Source organism: Vitis riparia, chromosome 5 (assembly GCF_004353265.1).
Source record: "Vitis riparia cultivar Riparia Gloire de Montpellier isolate 1030 chromosome 5, EGFV_Vit.rip_1.0, whole genome shotgun sequence".
Classification (NCBI taxonomy): Eukaryota; Viridiplantae; Streptophyta; class Magnoliopsida; order Vitales; family Vitaceae; genus Vitis; species Vitis riparia.
The window spans coordinates 23,232,810-23,256,381 of NC_048435.1; the positions used below are offsets into that span (position 1 = coordinate 23,232,810).

At 33.6% G+C, this 23,572-nt stretch overlaps 2 protein-coding genes across 11 annotated transcripts; both read left to right on the forward strand.

The window, feature by feature from the left end:
- LOC117914017 (probable membrane-associated 30 kDa protein, chloroplastic) lies at positions 1 to 6,891 on the forward strand. Of its 4 annotated transcripts, none has more exons than XM_034829170.1 (11): positions 1 to 339; positions 1,085 to 1,194; positions 1,328 to 1,438; positions 1,747 to 1,811; positions 1,896 to 1,977; positions 2,940 to 3,014; positions 3,917 to 3,987; positions 4,085 to 4,167; positions 5,259 to 5,323; positions 5,862 to 5,936; positions 6,367 to 6,553. In XM_034829170.1, exons 1-11 carry the CDS (start codon positions 219 to 221, stop codon positions 6,466 to 6,468), a joined length of 960 nt encoding a protein of 319 aa, XP_034685061.1. In that variant the 5' UTR covers positions 1 to 218; the 3' UTR covers positions 6,469 to 6,553. The 4 variants fall into 4 exon arrangements, with proteins under 4 accessions (XP_034685061.1, XP_034685059.1, XP_034685062.1 ...); XM_034829168.1 differs by having other exon boundaries at positions 4 to 339; positions 6,411 to 6,891; XM_034829171.1 differs by having other exon boundaries at positions 5 to 339; positions 6,407 to 6,503.
- Positions 6,892 to 15,882: 8,991 nt separating this feature from the next.
- LOC117913841 (protein transport protein Sec61 subunit beta-like) lies at positions 15,883 to 21,940 on the forward strand. 7 transcript variants are annotated; one of them, XM_034828905.1, is made up of 7 exons: positions 15,883 to 15,986; positions 16,743 to 16,782; positions 17,479 to 17,790; positions 18,676 to 18,760; positions 18,919 to 21,051; positions 21,379 to 21,519; positions 21,661 to 21,940. In XM_034828905.1, the coding sequence occupies exon 3, from the start codon at positions 17,481 to 17,483 to the stop codon at positions 17,727 to 17,729; it is 249 nt and encodes an 82-aa protein (XP_034684796.1). In that variant the 5' UTR covers positions 15,883 to 15,986; positions 16,743 to 16,782; positions 17,479 to 17,480; the 3' UTR covers positions 17,730 to 17,790; positions 18,676 to 18,760; positions 18,919 to 21,051; positions 21,379 to 21,519; positions 21,661 to 21,940. The 7 variants fall into 7 exon arrangements, with proteins under 7 accessions (XP_034684796.1, XP_034684795.1, XP_034684799.1 ...); XM_034828904.1 differs by having other exon boundaries at positions 20,970 to 21,051; XM_034828908.1 differs by lacking the exon at positions 18,919 to 21,051.
- Positions 21,941 to 23,572: the final 1,632 nt, after the last annotated feature.

Consider the following 23,572-nt stretch of genomic DNA (forward strand, 5'->3'; position numbering starts at 1 on the left):
TAATTTGACCCGAGAAGAACACGATCGGGTCGGATCGGATCAACCCACTCGAGTGAACCACCGGTGACAACGGCCCAATAACTGGTCTTACGGTTCAATAGTTTGGACTGAGCCGGTCCAAAACACTGAAAACAAATTATCATTGCCCTTGCTTTGGAAAATTTGAAATTATTTTCTGTGTTTTCTGCAACATCATCTGAGCCGATTCTATCCCGAGAATGCCCCTGAATTCACAGATAATTACCGGGATGCCCTTGGCGTCTGCACCAGCTTCTTCGACCTCTGACAGCGTCTGTGTCGTTGGGCAACCTCTGACGTCGTCGTTTTTCAATGGTGGAGGTGTGTCTCTTTTGTTAATCTTCATATCTGAGTTGCTGGGTGTCCTAGAAAAAAATGGTTTAATACTTAATGTTGCTTCTGCTTTGTTGTGTTTCCATGCATTTTCATGGCTACCAAACCAAACAGAGCATTAGTCCAATTTGGGAATTTTTATCTGGGTAAGTGCTATTTTCCGGAGAAAATTGTATGCTACACGTTGCTGTTGCTTTCTTCACATTTTCATGGCTAACAAACAGCGCAAGTTGGGGAAGCTTAATTTTTGGTATCTGTTATTTCCCCAAGAAGATGGTATAATATTTAATGTTGCTTCTGTTTTCTCGATTCTTTTTCATTTTTCCTTTTATGCATTTTCATGGCCACCAAACAGAGAGCATTAGTCCAATTTGGGAAATTTTATCCTGGGTAATTGTTGTTATCCAGAGGAAATAGTCCAATACCTCTTGTTCCACTTGTTCTGTTGGGATTCTTTTTTCCTTCCATACATTTTCTTGGCTACCAAACAGGGTACTATTCAAAATTGGGAAATTTTACCTTGTTCAAATGCACTTTGATACACACATGAATGAGAATAAACGATGTATAAGAAAGTCAATTTGGGAACTGGGTTTCGGTACTTCAGATTGTTGGAGCTATCTTTGTTTTATATCATTCAATTTGATGTTAATATAAATTTTTGTAATGAATGAAATACCTTGTTATCAGTGGTGCCAGTTCGAAACTAACATTGATATTGATTTGCTTGCAGTGAGAGTTCTAAAAGTTAGGGGAGCACGGGTTGCTAATTCCAATCGATCCCAATGTAGTAGACATGGTGCTCGAATGAGCCTTTTGGATCGATTTGCTAGAGTTGTCAAGGTGAGAGTGACAACTCTTTTAAGTACATTTTTTTTCTTTTGTGATGGTTTTATTGATATACCCTCATTCCACAAATTGTTACCATTGCAATCTTACTTATTACTTGATTTATCTTTCTGTGTTCTGATGTTAGTCATATGCAAATGCAATCATTAGTTCCATGGAAGACCCGGAGAAGATCTTAGAACAAACTGTGCTTGAAATGAATGATGACTTGATAAAAATGCGTCAGGCCACAGCACAAGTAAGCTTGATGATCTCATTTTTGCTTTTGTTGCTTAACGTTAATAATTCTTGCTTCTTCGTTGTTCCGCCTTTTTATTTTCCCTTTATTTCTTCCTTCTCTTCTTCATTTTTGTTCTCTCTCTTTTTCCTTTTCTCTGTCCTATATGATGATAAACTGTCTAGAAACTTAAAGCACAATGCATAGTAAAGATAGCGAAAGGAAGCACCAAGCATTCTCAATGGATTATGGCAGCACTACTTTTATAATTTTAAGTTTATTTCCCTTTCTACTATTGTGTTTATGTAAAATTCATTGCTTCTCTGAAGGTATTGGCATCTCAAAAGCGATTGGAAAATAAATATAAAGCGGCACAACAAGCTTCTGAAGATTGGTAAAATGTGACATGTAGGTGCTAAATTAATGGCCCAAGTATGGTGGTGGATAAATGTTATTTTGTGCTTTATTTTGAATATAGGTACCGTAAGGCTCAATTTGCTCTTGAAAAAGGAGATGAGGATCTTGCACGGGAAGCTTTGAAGAGGCGTAAGTCTTATGCTGTAAGTTGACATTATCTTTGAAGAGTATTGGAAGCAAATTTATTATTTAACTATTTATTTACTTTTTGTTGGACATTGGGGCAGAAGTTTTCTATATGATAATAGAACTGCACTATAGTGATAAATTACCTATTTCTTATTCTTACATCTCTTGGCTTAACAAATAGTTTGCTTTGAAGGGACTTGTGCATTTAGTGATTAAAAAGATAGGCTAGATCTTGCTTGTCCATTGCAAGATTCATCGACAATGAGGAATTCCCCTTCCTAGGAAGAGGAAAATTCTTTTCTCCTTTGTAATTAATTTTATCAAGTTGATCTAGAACCAAAAGAATGAGGGCCTCTTATATTTACAAGACTCAAAGAAAGATCTGAACCCTAAGGCCTTGGGAGACTCTTCAAAAGCTTCCTAAATCTTATATGCTTCCCAGACAACTCCAAAAACTTCTACTGGACTTTGAAGAAGTCTGAACAAAGCTTTTAGAATGTTTCAAACTTGTTTGTCTTATTTTACATCTTCTATATAAAGATTAAATAATTTAAATATGGCTAAGTTTCTAACTAATTTTAGTTATATTTTATTTTCTTTTGTGTTTTCAATTGTAAAACCAAATATAAGAAAATCATTTTTCTTATCATTTTTTCCTTCCCTTTGCACCTTCTTGGAACCAAACATGGCATAAGGGTCTTAAGCTGTTGAGTTTGTAGAATTTTGAGCAGCTAGCTGCTGTCTCTAGAAAGTTCTGCCCACTATGGGGCTCATTTGTGTGGTGTGCAATATATAGGAGTCTTTTTGAGGAAATTTCTACACTTCGTCAAGGGATTATACTAATTAAATTTTAATATATATTTTTTTACCTTAGTATAGGTATCTGTTTCCAAGCAATATAGAGTCAACTGTTATATGCTGCTGGTTTGTTGAGAAGAGATGGTGTAACTGGCATCTTTGTTCCTTTTTTTTACAGGATAATGCTAGTGCTTTGAAAGCTCAATTTGATCAACAGAAGAATGTCATTGAAAATCTCGTCTCCAATACACGGGTATGCTAGTTGTTATCCTGCCTGCATCATTTATGCCCTCCATGATTTGTTTCAATGAAAAACATGTCTAAAAATGCCAATATGTGTAGCAAGCTGTTGTTGTGCCATGTGTTGATGTGAAATATGAATTATTAAATGACATCTGATAAAGCCAAATTGTCTTGCATTTTAAAAGATGAGTAGAATGAAAAGAAAACGTAGAAGTTTTCATAAAGCAAGAAAAATACTTTTTCTAGGACTTCATTGGGTAAAAAGGTATAAACATGCATTGTGTGTCAAATTTAGGATTATCTGGTTTTAGATTTGTCAAGAAGCCTGGGGGGTGGCTATGTTAGCATTGAAGCACATCATAATCATTAAAAAATTGGCCCCTTTAAGTAGATCTGGCATAAGAATAACTATCATGATATGATGATTTGGGTAGCCATGTCCTGACAGATTGCAGCGAGTATTGTGATGATGGTAGTGGTGACAATGCTGGTGGAAAGATGATTGGTGGAGCAGTGATGGTGGAGATGGTGATGGTAGTGGCGACAATGGTGGTGAAAAGATGATTGGTGGAACGGTGATGGTGGAGATGGTGATGGCACATGGTGGGGGTGTGGTGGGGATGGCAGTGATGAAGCTAACCAATTTCTCACAATCTTGAGGATCTTTGAAATGGTACCTTCCTAGTTGGAATTTGAGCTAAAATTTGGGTCCTTAAATTCCCACTCTTAAATATAGCCAACAAAATAATAAAGGATTTCAAACTCGTGAATCACTTGGCACTCCCAAATTTTGTCCCTGAATCTCTCATCCAATGCATCCTTAAAATTGCACTATTTTAGCTTTGTTGACAAGTACATTATGCATTTTAATGACTTGTTATAGTTACATTCCATGAACTCCATTTTGTGTAGCTTTTGGAGAGCAAGATACAGGAAGCAAAATCAAAAAAAGATACCTTGAAAGCACGTGCTCAGTCTGCCAAGTTCGTTTTCTTGCACCATTTTCTTCACTAGCTTTCAAAGTTTCCACACATGATAGCTCCTTACTGTTGATGAAATTGCCCACGTGTGTTCCTTTAGGACTGCAAGCAAAGTGAATGAGATGTTGGGGAATGTCAATACAAGTAATGCACTTGCAGCTTTTGAAAAGATGGAAGAAAAAGGTAAGAAACTTGATATTGGGAATTAATCTGGTTCAAATCATTTGTCTGCATTTGGATGAGTTGTGATGCATCAACTAATGTCTTCCTGAAGAAAACCTTATGCCATCTAGAAGATGCTTTTGGCTCTAGATTCCAATCATCAGGACCTGGACCATCCACCAATGGCTTTAGTATTACATGCCATACTTAAGAGCAAGAGATATTCTGATTGTGAGATTATATCAGCTTATTGTAGCTTATAGAATGTTTTAAATTACCATATTTTGATGTCTCCACTGTAATTAACTTGTTTTACCATCATTTCATGGCACATATAGAAAAATGCAATGATCAGCTGAGGGGAAAGTTGGGAATTTTCTGAAAAGCTAAGTGGAGAACGTGATGTTCCCAAGGAAGTGCAACTGAAAATGGTAAAAGATAAAACTAAAAGCTACACCAGAAAATGCTACATGCACAAGGATTGCCAATTCTGTAAAAGAGGAATGCGTTAAGAATTACTCTCTTACCAAGACTTATCAAAAAAAAAAAAAAAAAGAATTACTCTCTTACCAAGGAGCTACAAAATTGTACTTTTAGACCATCTTTTCCATCCGTCTTTCCTTTGATATGACTCAACAACAAAACACCAAATGCATTGATAAACGTTCATAACAAATTCTTCCTATTCTTGTCTCATTACTTTTCCATCTAAGCATCCTTGTTTTTATGACAATGCTGTTTCTTGATTACCCAACATTCTGTAAATTTAGCATGGTTTGTTTTATAATAAGAGCTGGGAAATAAAATTATAATTGAAATCCCTTTTTACCATAATTTATTTTGTTCTTTTAACAAGTATTAGAATTAAAAGATTGATAATAGAAACCATGTTGTTTTTGGTGTATGGTCATAATTCATGGTACCTTCAATGGTTGTTCTTCCACTCCTGGCTTTTTTGTCACTCAAAAGTAACTGAAACCGCAATACATTGTACAAAAAATTTGTTCCCGTTGTTGGTTGATGTGAATCAAATTGGGTTCACCATACTGAGCTCAAATTCTTAGTGGCAACTGTGATGAGAAGTTTCTTATTTCTTTTCTTTTTCTTGATAGTGTTGACAATGGAGTCCCAAGCAGAGGCACTGGGCCAGTTAACTTCTGATGAACTTGACGGAAAGGTAGCTGTTATCTCTCTTAACTCCTTTTTCTTTTGTCTCAATATTAAGAAATGATCTCCCAAGTATTAAAAAAATAAAATGAAATAAAACAAAAAAGGCAACAGTTAAACTAGTTAAGTACATCGACATTGATGAATGTATTAAGGAATACAATGTTGAAACAAATTAATGAGCTAAACTTGGTATCCTATTAGTACTCTGTTGATTTCTGATGAGAAAAATGCTAGTTTGGAGATTGAATTCTTCATAATTTAGTCCCAATCTCTTCCCCAATCTCTTCCCAAAAGCAAAGTTCAAAGGTTAATTTCTTGGAGTTCAAGTGGTGCCCGATGTGCCAGTTTGGTAGATTTGTCTTCTTCGTCTACATTAAAAAGACTATGACATGTGGACATGCCACACAAGGGTAACTATTGGCATTAGTTGAAAAGCACAAACATGTGTCTGTGTGTTGAAGTGGATTCCCGCATTTTTGGTAACTTGCTGCAAGAATTGACTTTCCTGTTCTATACAATTTGTAAGTTGGTTTTCTATCTTGCAGTTTGCATTGTTAGAAAGCTCTTCAGTTGATGATGATCTTGCAAACTTGAAGAAAGAACTATCTGGTAGCTCAAAGGTATGCCTTTGTACATCATTTCTGTCATGGAAAAATGGAACTTTCTGGTTGGTGGAGCTATGTCTTTAGTCATATTTAGTTTGATCCCACTAGGTTGAGTCCGAAGGATTTATTGTTACCTAGCCTATTGTTGCTTTGGGACTAGTTAATTGTGATAATATTTTCATTCACTCTGTCAGGTTGTCTAGAAAAATGGAAAAAGTAAATAAAATTTTAAAATTTTAAAAGTATTTAGTGTTTGAACAGTTTTCTTTTTCTCCTTTTCTTGGAAACTAAACAGAGGTGGCACTGAAAAATGAAAATTCTAAAAATATTGAATGCCTTTTTACATTATTTTTGCCATCTCTCTATTTGCTGAAAAAGTGGAGCACAAAGAAAGAGATTCCATATTTTATTGCAAAGTTCACAGATTCTGTTTCTTTTGTTGTAGATTCACAATCTTTTTCAGCTTCTCTTCATTTCCATGACAGCCAGGGACTTAGCTCTCTTATTTTTTTGTTCCTGTTTCGGTTTGGTTCCAATAGAAAGGTGAGCTTCCACCTGGAAGAGCATCTGTTAGCAGCACAAGCATGGCATTGCCATTTCAAGACACTGAAGTTGAGAGGGAGCTCAATGAATTGAGGCAAAAGGCAAAGGATTCCTAGATTCCTACACCCCCTTGCACAAGTCCTGGACTCGGTTCAGAAGCCTTTTCATTTCACCAACAGATTGACTTTGTATAGCTAAAGGCCAAAATTGACTTAGAGGCTGTAAATATTTTTGTCGGGATATAATCCATATGGATTTACAGGTTTGAAGTCAGATGGTGCATGCATCAATGCATGATATGAAACATCTTGATGTGTTGTAATGTATGTGCATCTGTTGCATCAATCCTTGTTTTAGTTGATGTATGCACACTGCCTATTAATGTACATTCTGAATGATTTTCCCAATTACCATGTTTTAGATCTTATCAATGTAGTCACTGTGACTGTCGGCCTGCAACTGCAGGATTTTACAACCCTAGAGCCAACTGATGCTGTGGGGCCCTCCAACAGAAGCGTGGTGGCGGGCAACGCAGCAATGATGATTTGGCAAAGTAGTGCTACATGAGCTGCTTCCAATTTGACTAACACGGTATGCCACCTTTTTCCTTTTATCCCTTTTATGTAACACTGTCATGTTGAATATATTAAGTTCTTCAAAATTGAATTTATTTCTGGATTCTTATTGAAGTTCTTGCCTAATGAGATAAAAAGATAAGACCTCAAGTTGAAAACTAAATACTGAATCGTTTGAAGATCCTTTATAGTTTGTTTTTAAAGAAATCCCATGAACATGAGAATTGCAGTTTCTTCTTCAGTTAATATCAGATTGAAGTTATTGATGAATATGCAAGGTGGGTTTGGTGGTAACTCAAGGTTAGCGAACTTTGTCCTTTAAAATTTTGTGTTATTATTTTTCTTTTTTGAATTCAGCAAAGCTTAAGAAAACTTAAGTTTCATTACTTAAATAGGGGTTAGTTTTTTCTATTCAAAGAAGTTAAATTTACGGAAAAATTTAGGATGCTTTGAGTATGATGTCAGATTTGACATTCATGTACAGGTTAAGCTAGAAGGGTTCAAGAGTTAATAATAGAGATCAAGCCACCGACCATCACAAATAAGTGGTTCAAAAATTAAATCATGGTATAAGAATTTTCTTAGTCTTTAACAGGACCAAAATCATAGAAAAGAAGATGGGATGTGTATAAGGGAAAAAAAAATCATGGCAGAATAGTATCAAGATGCGTACTTTGAGATGGCTAAAATGATATGTCAGGAAATACTACTAGTCATAGGAAATCACAGAGAAAAAATAAGTAGGAAATCAACCCAAGTGTGAAGGTTGATGAGACAAAGTCTAATAATGCTGCTGAAAATCATCAGTAATTTTTGGAGAGTCCATTTTTCTGGGTTAGTACTCAGCTAGAAGGGTTCAAGAGTTGATAATAGAGATCAAGCCACCGACCATCACAAGTGGTTCAAAAATTAAATCATGTTATAAGAATTTTCTTAGTCTTTAACAGGACCAAAATCATAGAAAAGAAGATGGGATGTGTATAAGGGAAAAAAAAAATCATGGCAGAATAGTATCAAGATGTGTACTTTGAGATGGCTAAAATGATATGTCAGGAAATACTACTAGTCAGAAGGAATCACAGAGAAAAAATAAGTAGGAAATCAACCCAAGTGTGAAGGTTGATGAGACAAAGTCTAATAATGCTGCTGAAAATCATCAGTAATTTTTGGAGAGTCCATTTTTCTGGGTTAGTACTCAGCTAGAAGGGTTCAAGAGTTAATAATAGAGATCAAGCCACCGACCATCACAAGTGGTTCAAAATTAAATCATGTTATAAGAATTTCCTTAGTCTTTAACAGGACCAAAATCATAGAAAAGAAGACGGGATGTGTATAAGGGAAAAAAAAAAAATCATGGCAGAATAGTATCAAGACGCATACTTTGAGATGGCTAAAATGATGTCAGGAAATACTACCAGTCATAGGGAAATCACAGAGAAAAAATAAGTAGGAAATCAACCCAAGTGTGAAGGTTGATGAGACAAAGTCTAATAATGCTGCTGAAAATCAACAGTAATTTTTAGAGAGTCCATTTTTGTGGGTCGGTACTCATGGTGTCCCCCATTTGATGAATGGGGTTTGGTGCGGGATCAGCCTGAATTGGACTTACATTCAGTTCAACCAATGTGCATTTCCTTGATATTAGACAAATTGAACATCATTATTATAGGGAAAAAATGGATTGAAACCCAAGATTAGCGGGTCAAATTTGGCCAGTTAGTGGTTCAATGTGACTCTGTTGAAAACAGCCCCTTTGAACATTTTTTAGCATGTGGTTTGAACATTTTTCTATTTTTTGTAGAGCATTTTGAGCATGTGGTTTGAACATTATCATTTTTGACTAATCTACTAATGAGAAGCATCATAGAAATGTTGGGGGTCTTTTTTTCATACTGGCTAGGCATTCTGCATAGAGGATATTATTGTATATTAATCCTGTATGAACCATCAAATACTTGTTTCCGTATTTTTATTTATTTATTTTTCTCATTGGGATTTTGTGGGGGAGGGGGTAGGTGGTGGTGCAGAATATGAAAAGTTGTACAAAAAATTGTTCCCATGGCAAATGAGATTCATAGCTTGATCTGGTCTGGTCAAGTAGTGACACAACCTGATTGAGGTTAGGCTGCTGTGTTGGTTCCCTTTGGGCTTCCGAATCTGTAGTCTTACTGTCAAACAGGCTTGGGTCTAAAAGTATTAAGGGTATTATAGTCATTTCACAACCTTAGGCAACCATCTAGGGGTTTCCTCAAATAATATTAATTGTCCTGGGATGAGTCCGTTCAAAGACAACAACTAGAGCAGCCAGTCAATTCAAGGCTCCAAACCTGGACTCATATGGCATGACATCCATATCTAATTCCCCCATGTTCTGATATTATCCCTTCTCAGAGCAAAATGACCAAAAACCAGCCCTCTAGCTGTCCAGAACCCAGGTCACGAATAGGCTCCTTTTGGTCTCATATTTATGGCACTGACCCCTGTGGAATTATTCAAACTTGGGAAACAAATATACGCTACACCCAGAAGAACAAAGCCCCTGATATTATCAGCCTGCATGACTATTTCAACCATCCCTAGTCAACACGTATGCCTTAAGCCCTCCTAAATCCCTTTTTTCGTTCAAACTTTGCCATTGAGTCCAAGGAGACCCATACAGACTCCAGTCTATAAATACTTGAATCACATTCATGTTTCCTCACACACATTCATAAGCTTTCACCCCTCCAAACCCACTGATAGAACCCGAAAAAAGTTCGTTCTAGACCTCTTGTGAAGATGAGTTTCCGGTCTGCAACTGCTCTGCTGATCATTGCTGTTATGTTTGTTGCCATTTTCAGCCAAGCCCAGATTGAGGCAACAAGGGTGCTGGCTGAGGACTTTGCTGGTGCAAACCACCTGGCGACGTACCCGTCTGTCTACAACAAGGCCAAGTACACCATGGCATGTTGGCTCGAGCGGTTGGCGTCAGGGCCGAGCCCCAAGGGCCCTGGTCACTGATCAAATTCTCCATTGGCGCTGTGAAGGGTCCTCAGGCTTCTACCTGGAGGACAAGCCCGTAGCATACTTGTTTGTCATATAGGATACAAAATCAAATATTTTGTATTTGCATTCTTTTGTAACTTTATACTGTATTTTTATACATGTAAGAAGAAGTATACGAATTACATACACATGAATAAATCAAATTCCTTGATACAATTTTTTGAGTTATGAACTTATTATCCCTAATGCCCACAAATCCTGATTGGGAAATTGTACATTTACGTAATGTTTAGTTCCTAAAAAATTTGAAGGAAAATATGAGAGAAAGAAAATAGAGAAAAACTTTAAACTCATTTAATTTATTTTTCTCTATTATATAAAGATTAAATAATTTTAAAATACATAAATTTCTAATTAATTTTAATTATATTTTATTTTCTTTTATATTTTTCATAATAAAACTAAACATAAGAAGACTATTTTCCTTAGTATTTTCTTTTTCCTTCTTGGGTACTTTTCGAAAATCAAACATAGCCTTAATAATCAGATGCCACATAAAAGTAGTAAAATATAATAAAAGTAATAGAGTTTTTTCTTTTCTTTTTAGCTTTGGGGTTAGATATCAGATAACTTGCATTATTTTTCTTATATTTTTTTAAGGATCTCACGGGTAAATGTTCTTGATTTTATAAAATTTATATGATATTTTACTTACAATTTTTTGGAAAAATAATCCAAGAATGAAGAAATAAAGGGCCTATCTAGGAACCATTTTGAAAATAGTTCTCAAAAATTAATTTTTGATTTTGGATAATTGTTTTTTCTTTCTTTTTCTTTTTAGTTTTGTTGTTAGATATTAGATAACTTGCATTATTTTTTGAGCATAACAATGTTATATTTCTTAAGCAACCTCATGAGTAAATGTTCTTGATTTTATTAAATTTATATGATTAATCCAAACAAGAATGGAAAAATAAAAGCTTCACAACTATTTTTAAAAATAATTTTTCATTTTTTAAAATAAAATAAAAAAATAGAAAAAATATTTGATAATTAGAAAATATAAAATAGTTTTTTATTTTTAAAAATGAAAAGTAAAATGTTTTTAGAAACAAAAATAAAATACTTTCAAAGAAAATTTTTGAATTGTTTTTACTTGTTTCTTGAAAAACATTTTAATAAATAATTATATAAATCTGAAGAATGAATGAAAAAAAATCATTATATATAAAATTTATTTATAATATATTAAAAAATATAAGAAAAAAGTAAAAACATTTTATGTTCCAAATAGATTTTTGTTCTATAAAACAGAGGAGGAGAATAATTTTAAAAAATTATTATTAAAAAATATGAGTATGTTTGACAATGTAATTTTAAAATAGTTTTTTATTTTAAAAAATATAAAACTATTTAAAAAAAATTTTAACACTGTTTTGGTCATTGTTCTTCTTTGGAACAATTTTTAACAAATAAATAGAAATTGTTTAAAAAAAAAAAATGAGAATGTTTGACCATATTTTTTTAAAATTGAAAAATAAAAAATAATTTTTAAAAACAAGTTTTAGAAAAGATGAATTAATGGTATTCATAGTTCAAAATAGATTTTTAAAAACACTTCCCATATTGAGTCAAAGTATTATTGCTATTTGTGTTTGAAAGTTCCTTGATTTTACTTTAACAAAGAGTGACACTAGTGTGAAAATTTTGTTTGGTTGCCGAGAAATTGAAAAGTCTCTTTTAAATTTTTTTTTAAAGCCGCATGTGTTTGACTCAACTAATCAACTAGTTGAATTATACTTGGACAGTTTGAATGGGAGTTTTGCTTTTCCAACAAGCAAACTGAGCTTCCTACCCTTTTTCTTTTTCCCTCCAGGCTGTGACTTCGCTGAATATTTTATTTTCATTTTCTTTGGTTGATTTTTTTGTTAAATAACAAATTATAAAAAAAGGTTTTTTGACCTAAAATAAAAACTTAAATTAAATTAATTAAATTATCAATAGGCCTCTATCTTTGGTTCTAATTTATTTATTTATTAATGTTCTCTTAATTTAATTTATCCCTGCTAGCCCTTATGATTATTCATAAATTAATTTATTAATACAATTATTAATTTTAATAACATTTTTAATATCATATATTATTATTATTAATTTATTATATTTGACTCTAATTAAGTAAGCTTGGTAGTTGAATTGTGGAACTTTGAATGGGAGTTTTTGCTTTACAAACAAGCAAATGATATGTTTTTATTTTAAACTAATTTTAGGCATTTACTTGGTCTGGATAATCTTATTTTTCATTTTCTTTTGTTAATTTTAAAATAATAAATTCAGATTTTTACATGGTTTGGAATAAAATGACCAAATTGCCCTCCATAAATGATGAATTTCACGTCATGAGAAGCGGCATTTCAGTCGATTTCAAAAGTTTTGACGACACAAGCCATAGACTCGTTCAACGGTAAGTGCCCACGTATTCAATTTTACTCGTAGGAAATAGGCCAATTTCTCTTTTTGAATGTTCTTGGTCAACACGTAAGGCTCTTAAACCCTACCAAAACCCTAAGATTCATTCAAACCAGTGAATATGGTCCCACCCCAACCACACCAACTTGGTACTCCATACATCTATAAATGCCCAAAGCCTCATTCATTTCCAACATCACAAGAGCAAAAACCCCCTCTAGAGATCCCATTACAACCTACCTCCTTAAACCCTAAATCTTTGTTCTCAACACAAGTTTGTCAGTTTTTTAGTCTATGATGATGAGTTTCACACGATCCAGTACCACCTTTTTAATCATATTAGTCATATTTGTTACTATTATAGGTCAAGTTCATGTCGAGGGAGCAAGGATGTTATCGGAGGAGTTTAAAAGTGCAACTGATCTTACAACATCATCTTACGTTTACGAGAAGACTAAGTTCACGATGGCTTATTGGTTAGAACGGTTGGCATCAGGGCCTAGTCCTAAAGGTCCCGGTCATTAACCAACTACATCTTCAGGAAGATGGTGAAGAACATAATTCATGTAGTATATTTTTTATTTATTTATTTATTTTATGTATTATATAATGTACAATTGAATGAAAATAAATAAATAAAATCATTCTTTTCAATTATTTGCATCTTGATCATTACTAGCTGCTTGCTGCAATTTTTTCAAGTTCTTTTTTTATTTATTTTTGTTTGGTTGCTAAGAAATTGTAAAAATAATAGAAAATTAAATATTCATTTTCCAACAAATTTAATTGTCCATCTGGTAAATCAAATCAGTAGTGGAAGAGAACATGGTATATCTTTTTACCATTTTAGAAATGAGGTAGTGTGAATGAGTTTCAATTTTCCTTATCACCCTGTTTGGTTGCCGGGAAAAAGAGGGCATGTATACCTTTTTTTCCAAAAAGGAAATCAACCAGGCAAGCCAAGCCATTGAATTAGGTGAGTTTCATAATTGTTTTTTTCTTCCCTTTTTCGGAAGCAGCTGGTTTGAATAATCTTATTTATTTATTTTTTTTATTTTGTGGATTTTTAGAAATAAATTTGCAATTTCACATGTTGCTTTGACTAATTTAATTTTAGTATTAACTATTTTCTTATTTTGGAACAAAAAATGACCAAAATTGCCCCTCGATATGTTGACTTCAACTCATGAATAGGGTCATTTCAGTCAATTAAAAAAAATTAGAAATCACAAACCCTGGTCCGATTCAAACAAAGCCACTAATATTTAAGGCTCCATGACTCCTTCAAAGGTCTTGGTCAACCTCTAAGGTTCTAAAACCCTAAAATTCATTCAAATTAGTGGACATGGTTCAAACTCCAACTGCACTAGCACTAAACTTCATAGCTGTATAAATACTCAAAAAGAAATTGATTTTAGACACCAACTCTACCTTCTTAAACTTTAAGGTTATGTTTGGTTCCGGAAAATATTAAGGAAAGAAAAAAAATGTAAAAGAAAATGATTTTTTCATGTTTAGTTGTCCTATAAAAATATAAAAAAAATCAAATATAATTAAAACTAATTAAAAAATTATGTATTTTTAAATTATTTAATCTTTATATTGATGAGTTAAAATAAATAAAATGAGTTTGAAGTAATAAAAATAATAATTTATCGACTTTTAATCTATTTTTTATTTTCCTTCACTTTTTCTTTCCTTCTACTTTTCCTTTATATTTTATTTCCCTTATATTTTCCCTCAAATTTTTTGGGAACCAAACATAGCATAAATCTCCCTTCAAAAAGAAGTTTATCAGACCATTCACAGTTATGAATTACATGTTATCAAATGATATCTTTCCAATTGTTCTAGTTATTTTTGTTTTCGTTTTAAATCGAGTTTGTATTGAGGTGATGAGTATTATTAGAGGATATTGTAAATGAAAGTCACCTTGTGACATTTTCATCTAGTTATAAGAAGGTTAACTTCACTATGGCTTACTGGCTCGAATAATTAACATGGGGCCTAGCCCTAGAGGCCTTGGTCATTAACAAACTCATTTTTTAAAATTATAAAGATTTTTACATTTATATGTTAGGATATATTACGATATGTACTCCTGCTGTATGTTATGTAAAATGAAATTTTGTATATAGTTTTATGTTACATTTTTCTTAAATTCTTTCATGTGGCCCGAAATTTGTTTGATGTCCTCATATTCTAGTAAGAATTATGTTGACTAGACATGATTATAGAGCTTTTTCAATTATGATTGTTTTTTCTTTTCTATTTTATATTTGTTAATATTTTACAATCTTTGTAGTCAACAAGCGACCATCTTCGACTTATAATTTATCTTTTTTTTCCTTTTTCTCGAGAACCAAATTGAATTTGGTTGTTTCTTTTATCCATCTAGTAATCCAATTCTTATTTTTGCTAATTACTAGTGATTTTCTTTCGTATAACATTACTCCTTATGGATTAAAATGACCAAACTTACCCTTAAACATGATGAGTTCACTAATGAACACAAAGATATTTCTTTAAATTTAAAATTTTGAAATTTATTGCCATTGATAGATTCATTTTCATTAATTCCAGTTCATTAAAAATCTATGGCATAATTAATGTTGGTTTATTAAAAAAAATGTTAGATTTAAGGCGTAATAGTTTCTTTTTTGGGACAATTGTGTTTTGGGCCCAGTTGGGCCTAAAATTTAAGTTTTAGTCCATATAAGTTCATCATTTAAGCTCAAAACCTAAAGAAAGTGTGAAAATTGAGAAGAAGGATATGAATTTTTTATTTTTTCAAAATAATTTTTGCTCACTATGAAAAAAAAAGTAGAAAAATATTAATTTAAATTTTATTCATTTTGTAAACTTCAATAAAATATAATATAATTTAGTGATTTGGAAAAAAATACACCATTTTCCAAAAAAATAAAAATAAGTTATTATTATTATTATTTAAAAATCAAACATCTTGGAAAATATATATATTTAAAATTGTGTATATAAAAAATATGTCAAATTTATTTTTTTTAAATGATATATTTTTATAATATATTTTTTTAAAAAAATTAGTTTTCTAAAAATAATAAACTTCAAAATAATTATTAAAAAAAAATTAAGATAAGAAAGTTTGTTAAATATTGTGGTATAAAATAGTTTTGAAAGGTATATTAGTCTTTTCATATTCTATATCCTTCTAATTAATTATACAACTTATATAGATCAAAACTTAATTTTTGGGCTCAATTGGATCCAAAACACAATTATCCATCAATTGTCCCTTTCTTTTTCTTTTTTCTAGTTTTTTTATGTTGAAAAATATATGAAATACCAAAAAAAAAAAAAAAAAAGATACTAGTGAATCTTCAACCCAACTTCAGGCCCATTGGGCTACGGAAACCTCTGGGAGTCTGAGAAGCTGGGACGGAGCTAGTCTCCATCTTTGCCTTCTCTCGCCTGCAACTCCCCCTATCTAGAAAATCATTCTTTCAGTCATCAGGTAAATCTTCTAATCTTTGAATTTCATGATCTGGGTGTTGTTTTCTTCTTAATTTTGCCTCTTTTTCTCTCATCAATTTTCCACCTTTGGCTGTGATTTTTCATACAAATTCCCATATTTCATTATGGTTGTTGAGATTGTTTAGGAGGTTTTATTCTTTGAGTTTTCCTAGGGTTCTGTGATCTGTTTTTTTTGTAGATTCTTGATTATTCATTGTTTCAGAACATGGATCTTCTTGAATCTTGATTTGCTCTCAAGTGTTTTTCTTTCCTCTTTTTTTCGGGTGGGGTGTTTAGTACTTTAATTATTGTTTGCTTCAACATGTGTGTCATTTTTTGCTTGGTGAATTTCCCTTATTATCTTGTTTGGTTGCCTAGAAAATGGGAAGAAAAGAAAGGAAATTCAGTCCCTTCGCAACTATTTGCCTTGGTTGTTATTTTATTTATTCTTGGTTGGATTTGATTGCATTAACAGGCATAAATTCATGATCTTTTATGTTAAATTGAACAATAAGATTCTTTGTATATGAACTCATTCAAATACATCAAGCTGTCATGCATGAAATTCTATTACATTTTTTGGATTTCATGTATTTAAACGAAACTCTAGCAGTACAAATTTACATTTTTGAGGTTTGAGATTATCACTGGCTCTATGAAAACCTTCTATGAAAACCCAAAAGAATTCTTACCTTTTATTAAAGTTCTGGGAAGCCCCTGCATTTATGAGTTGTTTGTAATTAAAATTCATCTGCAGGTTATTATGAGGCTTCGGTTCATGCTTGTCTAAAATACCGGTGAGGCCATTTCTCGTTTTTTTTTAAAGCCCATGAACTTCCCTTGAGTTGGAGAGTGAAATTGCTAGTCATATTGAAAGAGTGTTTATAATTTTATGTAGGAGGATTTGCCAAAATTCAATTTGTATTATCAACTGCTAATAGCAAATATTTAAAACAAATAACCAACATTTGCAGCTATGCCCACTGTCGACTGTGTAAAAATAACAAAGCCAGATAGACAGACTTTTTGAGGCTTCAAAACTGTATTTCATTTTTTCCTTGTGGGGAAAAGAAGACTTTTCAATGCTTTGGTTGTGTTAAAACAGCCGACAGATACTAAAGATTGGGATTCAAAGAAGGATTAACAGATGATCCATGGACTTACTTGGTTTGGTCCCAGTTTATAGGCATTTAAGCAATCTATAACTAGTTGGAAAGGGAAGAAAGCCTGGCTACTTGTGACATCCTAGGACTAATGGGAGCTGGGATAGGAGCTGTAAATCTATAGAAGATTGAAGCTAGAAAGGAAGGGAATCTAGTAATAAGTAGCAGACTACATGAGGGATAAAGATAAAAGAAAGAAGGATAACTACTAGCTACAGAACATTTTCCCAGCCTTATGTATTTTTCCCCTCCTTTTCTTTGTAAATCTGTGCATCTAAACATTGAATACCGGTGGTTGTTTGGTTCTAAGCTTTTAAATGGTTGTTACAGAAATGGTTCTAAATGGAGCTGCTCCCCCAAGAGGAAGTGCAGCTGCTGCTGCTAGCCTGCGTAGGAGGAGGACAACTAGTGTTGGGGCTGCAGGAGGAGCAAGTGGGAATATGCTGCAGTTTTACACTGATGATGCCCCGGGACTCAAGATTTCCCCCAATGTCGTTCTTGTCATGAGTATTGGTTTCATAGCCTTTGTTGCTATTCTCCATGTCATGGGTAAGCTGTACTTTGTGCAAAGAGAGGCTTAAAATGGTGCAGCAATGGAAGTCTCAGTTCAGAGTCAATTTTGAATGAATTATTACTTAATAGGTAATGAAATATGAATTTTGGCTTTAGTTCTCTTCTTCTACCTTACATGTGTGCGAATGTCTCTAACAAAAGCAGAAATTTTTTTATCCTAGTTAATGAAAGGTAGTGGCAAGTTGCAACTGTATGAAATGATTCTTGCTCCAACTCCTAAAAGCTAAAACCAATAAGATTTGAGATTGCTATTGTTTTGATCATAAATATCATCAAGGAGTTTGGTATGAGTAATGTGCCGTTATTGGTGTGGAGATGATGACCCGCTACCTCCCATGAGTTTAAAAGTCATGTACACATGAAGAGGCCCCAATCATATCATGTAGATATTAACCATGACTGTTAGGGCCTCTATCTTGGATTTGGGAAGAGCCCACTCCTACCCTGTAGATATGAGCTGTGACTGTTAGAGCCTCTGTTACATGGGGTTGTCAGGGCCGGTATTCATGTGGAACTTAACTGGCCCCATAATGAGTCAATCAATCCTCGACTTAGTTGATGTTTGAATATAAATTAAAAAAAGTGTTTTTCATAGTGTCTCTTTTAATATATTACATAAAATAATTTAATGAATTAAGAGCACTATTAAAGAAGGGAAACTTGTGTTTTGGGTCGGTCATTGGGGAATAATTTGGTTTTCAAAACCCAAGAATTGAAAATCTGAGATGCAGCCGTTAATGCGTAAAATAATATGGTTTTTGTGCACTTTGTGATGACTATTTTTTTTTGTGCCCAAATTGCCCTCACCCAATCTCCATGTCAGCATTCACGGCCCAAAACACAAGTCTGCCTTCAACTTTCCTCCTCTCTTTTTCTTCACCGTCTTCCACTAACATCTAGCTACTACTCGCCATCATAACTTGTCCACCATCGCACCTTTGCGATTATTTGCAGCCATGAAACACATTGAAGTCAGCAAGGCTTCGTTGCCGTTCACCTTGTTTGCCACAACTCTCCTGGTATCACATCCTTCCAACATGTGAGTCTGTGACTTCCCCTTTTCTATTTGCTAAAATTATTTACTTTTCTTCTTATTGATTTTGTTCCTATTTGGATTGTCTTAGTTTGTTCTTGATTAAACCCTAAAGTTTTTTTGATATGGAAAATTGAAAGTCCTTTGTGAAATTTGCAATTCAGAAATGAAATCCCTAGAATCCCAATTGGTACCTGAAATTTGCACTATGAACCTCTGAAAAACACAAAATGGAAGGTATATTGGTGCTTATAAATCGTATACATGTCTTTCTTTTTAAATAATTGTTATCAGAATGCCTGTTGTTCTTTCTTGTAATTTTTTTATTCTATGTATTGTTTATTTGATATGGTTTTATGGAGGTCATGAGTTTGCAATTTTCTTGTCTTTTCAATTTAATCTCTTTAATGCACTTTATTTCATTAATTAATGAGTTATTTTGTCGTCTTAAAGCTCAACTAAAATCTGTTTTGGGATTCCTCTGTTTGGTTTCCAAGAAAAGAAACACTTGTTGAGTTTTGAATCTTAAGTTCTAAATTGTTTTTGGTTTCCAAAAATTTTAGAAACTTGTCATAACCAAGCCAAATAGTTGTAACATAGTTGAGTGGAAATTTCTTTTTTCCTGGTCCCAACTAGTCAAAATTTTAAAATGTACTTTTAAGGAAAATTTGTTTGAATTGAAAAACCAAGAGCAGCTAAGAAAGGAACCCTTTTTGGTTAAATTATTGCTTGTTATATTCGAGCTATACCAAGTTTTTGACATTATCTGGGAAAATAATCACAGGTTCCCTTCCCATCCACCCCCTCTTTTTCTATTTTTATCAATTTATATGTGCTTGTTTATATTGAAATATTGAAATTTGATGGGTTCTTTGTGACTGTTTATTCAAGGTTGCCCATCTCAGTTAACCACTATGATTTACATAGCAATTGGCACATTCTACCTAATCGATGAGCAACTAAAGAACTCACCTTCCAGGAAAGATGATATAGATGTAGGGATGGCAGTTTTGCGGGCTATCAGAGTAACTTGCCTCACCCCTCCCCTATTGGGACGGGTATGAGCAGGTGATAATCAGGGATGAGATGGGTTTAGGAAAATTTTCAAAACTTGAATAGGTTGGGATGGGTTTTGTACCAACCCGTCCTGCCCCGCCCAGTTACAAATTTAGTCTTTAAATTTTATAACATACCAAACAACTTCCTATAAATAGTTTCTCTATTCATTGCCCTAGATCAACCATTGCTCTCCTTTCATCTCTGCATACTGCCCCTTTCTACTTCAACCTTCAGAAATCCATCTTCAAGGATGAATCCAAGAAAAACATTAAAATTGAGAAATGTTTGTGGAGAAACCCTTTTCTCCCCTTCAAATAGAAGTGGAATCACAACGATGATTGGCTCCATTGTGATAGTGACAACTTCGACATTCATCAAATGCCAAAGCCTTCAGCCTCCATTTCAAGCCCTCTCATCTTTTAAAGGTGTTTTGATTTGGTTTTCAACCCTAGTTATATTTTAGGGTTTTGTCCGGTTGGATTGCGTAAAAATATTTGATTTTTTTTTGGAAATTTTGGATCTTTTTTCCTTTCTAATTTGAGTTTTGGTTTGATAATCAACTTGCATCCCATGTTGCTCCAAGTGTGAATCAATCTGTCTTAGACCCATTCATTTTTTTTTCCAATATTTTCTTTCTGAAAGCCATTGCGATCTCTTTAAATTTTTGTGGTGTTTTTTTTCTTTTTTTAGAAAAGTGTATAGGCATGAAAATTGTTAATTTGTTCATTGGGGATTTTGTGGATTGATGTAATGTTGTTGGTTTTGGGAAAATCATCCTCCCCACCCAAACAAAAATGCATATCTGGGTTGAGACATACAGGGACGGGTTTACCATTTTTTCTGTAAATGGGGATGGGTACTCATTGACATGCCTCGACTCGGTTTGGGATGGGAATGGAGAAAGATTATATAATTGGGACGAGAATGGGATAGGGGTGCCCCGTCCCAAACTCGCCCCATTGCCATCCCTATATAAATGAAGCAACCGAAACAACCCTTAGAATTTATGGTTGCGTTCTCATCCAAGAAAGAGGCATTTTACTGAGACTGTATGTTGTTATATTATTCTTGTTATTTTTTAATAAAAATGTAGTTGGTACATGCAATTCTTTTATCTCCTATTTTTCATTTGTTTACCTTAATCTTATCATGTTAGACCTCAAGCAGTAATGGCCATTAGCCAGGTTTTGTTCCATCACTTCTACTGCAAGAAGTCATTTGCCCATTTCAATGTGAAGGTTTATCCCTCCTCCTAACTACCTTTCATTTTCGAGTTTGCTAAAAATAAATTTTGAATCCTTTATTTTAAGCTGTTATGGTTTCCTAAAAAATTGGGAAACTCACCTCCACTAGACCTGACATTTGGATTTTTAAGAGGTCTTTGCTCTCTTGTATATCAAGTGATGGAATTTCTAAAATTTGAAAGTTTAATTTACATTTTTTAGGGTGTAGCTCAACTGAGAACAATGCTATATCTCTATGCTTTCTCCTCTATTTTTTCTTAATCTGATACTGTTGTGGAACCTAATTCTCTGTTCTTTTTTCCCTTTTTTTTTTGTTAATAGAGAGTTGCTGCCAGTTGTATTTAGCTAGCATCAAAACTGGAGGAAAGCCCTAGAAAAGCAAGGCAAGTCCTCATTGTTTTCAACAGAATGGAATGCAGGAGGGAGAACTTACCCATTGTGCACTTGGACCCATTTTCTAAGGTTATGAATCTATATTGGCTACAAAAGTCTAGGAATGCATGTTGTTTATTAGAAGTCCTGATGTGTTTTCTTCCTAAAGCGTGTGCTTATCTTTGCTTTTTGTTAACAAAAATATGCTGACTTGAAGACTGATTTGAGCAGAACTGAAAGACACATTTTGAAAGAGATGGGTTTTATTTGTCATGTGGAGCATCCTCATAAATACATGTCAAACTACCTTGCCACCCTCAAAACTCCTCCAGAATTGAGGCAAGAAGCTTGGAATCTTGCAAATGATAGGTACATTCACAACAGAGTATAGAAATAACAAATATGTGTTTGGATTCATTCATGTAAATAGTTCATTTGTATGTACTGCTATTTTGTGATTCTGGGATTTGAGTTCCATTTTTAACGAGGCAAATAGAGAATTTTATTAAAACTTAAAAGTGTCCCAACTAGGTATGACAGCAGACAACCCTATGGGTAGTATCTATCATCAATTAAAAGATGGAATATGGTTTCACCTTTTTAGGCTTTATAGGAAGAATGGGGGAAGCAAAGGAAGAAAATGAAGAAGAGTGGGGAACTTCTAATCGAATTAAACTGTAAATTAAAGGAAAGTAGAAAGTTTAGAAGTATAAGAACTTCTTATACTGAGATATTGTTAGCAAGGAAAAACTTCCCGAATTTTATATAAGACTCAAATAACCTCTTAACATTAGCTTTCATTTTAAATGATTTGCAAAATTATCACAGTACTCTTGACTGCCTCAACTTAGAATTTCTTATTCCATTTTCTTTTTTCTGGTGAACAAACCTTAAGGGGTTCATGCCCCGTCTTGGCAGTGTGTTGCCTTGCAGTCAGAATCCTTCAACCCTTGTAGGGGATTTTATGCATGCCTTGGGTTGTGTCCAATTAGTGTCTTCTTTTGTCATTTTTTTCTTTTGGACATGTGTATTCCTTTTGTTAGATGTTGTATTTTCCTTGAAGGATGGCTCATCCTTCTGATACTTAAAAATTTTAAATAAGAAAGATATACAAGATGAATATTTTTTTTGGAATTCAGATTTGAAATGATGGTAAAACAATTTAATTACGCTAACGAATTGGAAGCATCAAATATGGTAATATAAAACATTCTAGAGCCAAAAGCATCTTCTAGATGGCATAAGATTTTCTTCAGAAATAATTGGATGAGAGATTCAGGGACAAAATTTGGGAGTGCAAACTGCAAAGTGATTCGAGAGTTTGAAATCCTTTATTATTTTGTTGGCTATATTTAAGAGTGGGAATTGGAGGACCCAAATTCCAACTAGGAAGGTACCATTTCAAAGATCCTGAAAGTTGTGAGAAATTGGTTGGCTTCATCACCGCCATCCCCACCACACCTGTCAGCACCAGTCACACCACTGCCATCACCATCTCCACCATCACTGTTCCACCAATCATCTTTCCACCACTACCATCATAACAATACTCACTAGTCACTGCCATCTGTTCGGACATGGCTAACAAAATCATCATATCATGATACTTATGCTTATGCCAGATTTATTCCAAGGGGCCAATTTTTTAATGATTATGATGTGCTTAAATGCTAACATAGCCAACCCCCCGACTTCTTGACAAATCTAAAACCAGATAATCCTAAATTTGACACACAATACATGTTTATATTTTTCTTGCTTTATGAAAACTAGTACGTTTTCTTTTCATTCCAGTCAGTACCTAAGAAAGCCTAGATCACAGCCACAGCTCAGACCCAGTATTCGTACGGAAAGCTCCGGCGAGAACACCAACGAGGAGGATTGGTACTGAATTTTGGATTGGAGTCTTTGGCTGCCTTAGATTGTACTAGTACTAGTACTAGTAGCCATTCAGATTGCAGGTGCCACTATGGACCACACAACCTGTGAAATGTTGGACTTTGGTGCATCAATGACGCGTTGTATTTCTTGGATCTCAATCAATATGTGGTCCTCTCAATTATCATACAAAAACATTCGAGTCCATATTTAAAGATTTGTACGAATTAGCAAAAGTGATCTGAAGTGACAGACACAACCATTT